We start from the raw sequence: 6,000 nt of genomic DNA, 5'->3' as shown, positions 1-6,000 counted from the left end.
AAGATTTTGGAATATGAGACTAGAGAACACATGTTCAGCCTCTCCAAACATGCATACAGTATGAGAAACTGCAACTAGGAAACACTGATTTAGGCCACTTGTGCCTCTAACCAGCACTAACTAATCACGTGTAAGTGCTGAAATGCTCAACAGCAACTAAGGTACAAGATGAGAGCAAAGATCCTACTACACTGTGGAACATCTTACCCTTATACAGGTTAATGCATTTGTACTTTGGAAAAATGTGATAGAATGCAGAGCTAGCAGAAGGCAGAATAATCTCCTTACAGATCTTGTACACCTCTCTAGTAGCTAGAACTTGGATTAAAACCTGAATTTCTTCATAAATTTTGCTGATAACTAACATAACACTGCTAATAAACATGTAAGTCTTGGTCTCTTTTCCCACTGCTGTTGGCTTTCAATTTCTTACAGCTGTATACTCAGATTTATGACACAGGTGAGAGGTTTGTTTACTGACAGATTTGCTTTTCTTTCTTTTTTAATTTATTGTAGTATCACCTGGTTCCAGTGCTAGGAATCTGGGAACTTCTGCTCATTTTTATCCTGTCTTTAATGCTGTTTTCACTTGGTCTTCTTACATTCTGCAACACTAACTTACTACTAATGCAAAAAATGGGTTTTGATCAGTCTTTCTCTGAAAATGCTGCTTCAGTCCCTCGATTTTTACTGGCATTTATCCTTTGGAATTTTTACATCTCCATTACTGAAGAAGAAGGACCAAAAGGAATCTTGTGTGATAAATCAAACAATGCTGTTCAGAGCATTCACTTAACAGCCCCACCTCAAACCCTTGATTTTTTTAAAGTTTTATATAAGTAAGAATAAATTGAAGACTTATTACAACTTGAAATCATAGATTTCCCATCTTCCTTATGGAATCTTTCTCTCTCTCAGGTTGTTTTATGTAAATTGTCAAGATTTCTAAACGTTGAACTCATTTTCCCTCTATTTTCTTACCAATTGAAGTGCTTTACCAGATTTTTAAAAACAATCAGCTTCCTTTACTCTCAGAAACCAAGAAAACCATCAGGCAGTCTTGAATTCTGGAAGACCAGACCATCTAGCTCAACATGAGATTGAAAAGCTTCTACATTTTTCAGGCATGGAGCCAAATTCAAACGTGCAGAACCCAAAACTTTTGATCTCCTGGAAATACCATCTTAGAGCACCCCCACATGATGGCATGGAAGTTCACCTCCAGCTCCTCAGTACCAAATGCAGCCAAGTAAGAACCAGTCAGGAGAAAAGCAGGTGGCTGGTTTTGGTTTGGAAGGTTGGGTTTGTTTGTCTATGTTAATTTACCTGTATTCTGGCAGAGACATTCCAGCAAATTCTAGTTTGCTGACCAAATGCTTGTCAGCTGGAAAATTTCCAAACACAGCAGCTGCATGGCATGCTCTCTTCACAGCAATGAGGATGCAGCTTAACTGTGAGGCAAGAAAAGCATACACAGTCCCCTTTAAACCAATAAACTAATTCAAAATCCCTGCTTAATCCTGCTACCTTTGAAAGGCAGCGTTGAGAGCCAGGCGAGCTTCAGGAGAATCCCACTCCACTTCTGTCCCAGAACACTCACCTCTGGTCTCAGAACAGCCTTCCTGCAGGCCTGGCACACGGGGCCACTCCGGGAGAAACTCAGCGGAAGCCGACGCGTTCGATTCTGGCAAGTTGGCTCCTCGCATATTAACCAACCCTGCAGAAAGGCAGAACACAGAAAAAAATATTTTTTTACCCTAAATTCAAGTTTTAGCTTGTTTTGATTCCACCTAAAAAAAATTAATCAAGTCAAGGAAGAAAAATATCCCAACTTCAACATACTCTGTGAATCTGATACTGTAATATGTATGAAATTACGACGGTTCTTCAAGGACCTTGTTTAAACACAATTAATGGCAGAAAACACAACAAAGCTGGAGTCTTCTTGCTTCAAAATCCCACACTCTGCACACTGCAGTCATCCCTTCTTTGAAATACACCAAAACCTCAGCTCTTCTCTTCTCCAGTTACAACAGCACTAACATACTACAGGAGTATTTAATCCAGGTATGTAGACCATTCAGCAGGACACTCCACTCCATTCAGCAAGACATTTAATAAACTGAATATTTAAGTAAAATGCCATTTCTTTGCTTGCACTTCAAAGGGGAGAAACAGTTTTCTGTTTTCTGATGGCAGCCAGAAGCTTTCCTTTCTCAAGTTTTTGAGGTTTTGGGTTTTTTTTTTCAGAAGGCTTCCAAGACTTCAACATGAACTGACTCATTTAGGAAAATCTAACATTTTGCTGAGTTAAAATGAAATAAAATCTGAGCCAATTTGCTGTATGTCAGCTCAGGGAGACAATGCAAAAGTCTTCTCTTAAGAGTATGCAAGAAGGAATTATTCCAGAACTGGTAAGGATGTACTTGTCGTGCCAGGTTCAACCATAGGCTATAAACAATGCCACCTCCTCCCTAAGAACCACAAAGATGCTTAAGGAATGGCAAAAGACAAAGGACATTATAAAACTCTTCCAAAGATCTTCCCAGCTTTTGGAAATAGGTCAAGGACCACCTGAATCACTGTCTCTGTATTCAGTGGTGACTGAATTAACGCATTAATGAGCCCAATGAACTTCAAGTGCTTTTCAAACCCATGTAAACTTTTAGCATCTGCAACATCCAGCAGAACAACTATAAACTATATGAAAAAGCACTTTGTTTTTCTTGAAAACACACACCCATGCACACAGTCTCTCTTTTAACACTTTCCAGTTCTTGCATCAGGAGAGACTAGGAATAATCATTCTGCATTCACCTTCTTTGTGCCACTCATGATTTTACAGACCTCCATCACATCACCTTCAATCAAAGTCTTTTCCAAACCACAGTCCTAATTTACTTCGTTGTTCCTTGCCTGGAAACCACTCCAAATCTTGGTTGCCCTTTTCTGAATCTCTCTCAGGTCTTTTTGGAAATGAGGGAGTGGTAGAAAATGGGACAAGTGGGGAGGGAGATGAAACCAGTACTGCACACTGTATTCCAGATAGCGACAAACATTAATTTATACAGGAATAAAATTGTACTTACCATCTTGTTCTCTGCTCCTTTCTCTCCTCAAGTTCCGTCTGCCTAGAGCACACTACCAAGCATTTGGGCATTAAGCAGTCACATTCAGAAAGATATTCTTTTATTTTTCAAGAATTATAATTTTATTCTTCCCTACTAGGTCAATACATATACTGGACACAAAATTAAGATTGGGTTTTTAGCATTTCCTCACTTCACCTTACTCGGCAGAGCATTTAAGCTTCTGTCATTAACTGAGAAGTCAACTTAGTGTTCCTGCAACTGTTCTCAAGCAGTTCCTGCTTTTACCCCCTGAGCAGCTCAGCCCTGTCAAACTATTTCAGACTCTTGGCTGGTGATGTCTCTGCTGGGAATAGTGACTGGTTAATTTTGCCCATTTCCAAATTTTTTGTTGCTCCTGCAAAGAAGTTAAATCCAACCACACCTGGATTCCTGGTACTTTGGCAGCAATGTTATGAATCAGAAAACAACTCAAGACATTGCTTGCTTTCATTCTCACTAGCTCTTTCACAGGCTGTCCCAATGTTATGTTCTGGCAATGACTTCTACCTAATTTCCACTTGGATTTCAACTTAAAAATATATTCTATAATAATTTCATAAGTATTCCAAGACTGTTTATCTTTTTAAGATGAAACCTCCAGTCTTTTCCAAATAACTTCATTTATTCCAGAGACCTCTCCTCTTTCACCATTTTTACAGTCATGTTATATACTCAATATTATCCCACTTGGTGCCAAATCCATGAGAACACTTTCTGCTGCCCTTGCAGAGCAAAATTTATGTCCATGTGGGCACACCAGAAAAACTGTGTGGAGATCACGGCAATATCAATGTATGCAGCACTTGTTGAAGTGTTTAAGCCACATGCAGGAATGGAAAGAGAGTATTTACATATGCACTTAGATTCATTTCACCCAACTCTGACATCTAAAGCCTGATACCCAGTTTAAGCTTTTTCATTCTTATCCATTAGCTTACCCTATGATTCATTTATAGTAAATGGAAGAAAAAAGTGCCTCTCCAAAAGCAATTCACCTAACATATTTTGGGATGAGGAAATCTTCCTTGCTTCAAACCCTCTTAATAGTGTAAGGGGTTTTGGAAACAGTATGATCAGTGTATCTGATCACTAAGTGTGAACTTTATTGTTATGTACATCAGCAATGTAAATGATGACATTTAAAACAGCACAGTGAGAAAATGGCAAGAATTCAAAGACCTGTGATTTGCTCTCTTGCACAATTGTTGCCCTAGAAGTCCTAGTACCACTTTCTTTGTCATTGTCATATACAATTTATTTATGATAAATACTTCAGAACTGACATTAGCAACCTAAGACACTGTTCACCAAGACTGAACTACTTCACCAACACATGGTTCACTGTGAGAAATCCTAACTGAGGGCCTGACCTAACAGACGCCTGACCTGTGTCTTCTGAAGTCAGCAACACAAATGAGCCCCAAGTGAAAAAGACAGGTCTTGGCTTTGGTTTTGCAAATTTACTTAAGATTCCCTCTAAAAGAGGTAGGTGTTTATTATGTGGTCTCACACTGATTAAATAACTCAGTTTAAACAGACATGGAATAACCTTCTACCAAAATAAAGCTACTCAAGGATAGCATTGAGATCTTCAGGCACTCATCTAAAGAGTACCAAGAGTATCATTAGAGCCACTGTGAGGGAAAAATCAAAAACATTTTTGTAAGGATAATGAATTCTCACAGATCTTGCATTAAGTTAATTTTTTAGAGACAAAAGACATGCTCTGTTTGGAAATTTGTTTATTCTCCTATGAAACAGCTGGCAGCAATCTGACATAAACAGCACCTTAAAATACACAGCCAGGCAGGGGAGGTGTGGAGAGTGTCCTTACCCATTCCAAAACCCTCATGTTGAAGAGTTTAATTTTTTCAGCTGTAACTATGAAAAGATTCTGTGTGCACAAAGAGAACATTCACGACTCAAAACATATTAAATGACTAGATCTGAACTTTGAAGCAATTTGTTATATTAGAAAAACAAATACTGGAAAGTGCCAGATACTAAGATATTTTGTTTGGGAATGCAAGTGCAACTGAAAAAACAAAGCCTGGAACGGGAGCAGCATCCCAGCTTCAGCTGAACAGAATACTCAAAAATAGACAAACATGAAAATAATGTATGATAAAAGTAACTGTGTTTTCTGCCATCTATTGGCCTTTTTTGCTAACAATTATGAAACAAAGGACTACACCACTCACAAGGTACAGCTTCTACTGTTTTACAAGAGAATGCATAGAAGGTCCTCTCAAACCACCACTGAATAATTAGAAGCAAGTTTCTTTATGCAATTGTTTCAGTCTTATGCAGTCAGTGTTGAAGAAAGCATTGGGAGGTTCTGCTGGTCACAAAAAACAGGTGAAGACAGACAGAAAATCCCCTGACTTAACTAAAAAACCATAGGTTAGGATAAAAATAAACACTTAAATTCAACAGCTTACTATTATGTTTCATTTCAGCTACTAAGAAATGATGATCAAAACATACAAGTTTTACTGAGCAGCACATTTCTCAATAAACTATATTCAAAAAATGAAGATTTAAGTTATTGCCTACAATAAAATGCCCAAATGTGTTGAGTAGATACTAACAAACTGGATGTCACTACAATTCATACAGAAAACAGCTAATGTCATTTGTATAGACTTCCCACCAGTTATAATTAACAGTAAAGAGGTCTTTTCTTCTTTGTCACCTCTCTATTCAGGCCTTATTTGCGTTTGTTTGTACTTGCTATCTGTTAATCTCTCGTAACAAATGACAACAATAACTGTTGCTATTATGCATGGAAATTAAACATGTAGATAACTGTGTGAGGGGAGCTATTTTTGAAAAAAGCAGCATTAGAAACATGTAGCTCTTTATGTCT

At 38.0% G+C, this 6,000-nt stretch overlaps 1 protein-coding gene across 1 annotated transcript in view; it reads right to left on the bottom strand.

Annotated features, from left to right (window-relative positions):
* Positions 1 to 6,000, bottom strand: part of POLA1 (DNA polymerase alpha 1, catalytic subunit) — a 182,393-nt gene that overhangs the window by 59,705 nt on the left and 116,688 nt on the right. The window contains 1 exon segment of the mRNA XM_031060204.1: positions 1,601 to 1,717. Within this exon segment, the coding sequence (XP_030916064.1) occupies positions 1,601 to 1,717 (117 nt within the window).

The sequence above is a fragment of the Geospiza fortis genome, unplaced genomic scaffold (genome assembly GCF_000277835.1).
Source record: "Geospiza fortis unplaced genomic scaffold, GeoFor_1.0 scaffold161, whole genome shotgun sequence".
Taxonomy (NCBI): Eukaryota; Metazoa; Chordata; class Aves; order Passeriformes; family Thraupidae; genus Geospiza; species Geospiza fortis.
Note: the sequence above shows the minus strand (reverse complement) of the source record. Positions and strands in the feature narration are given on the sequence as shown.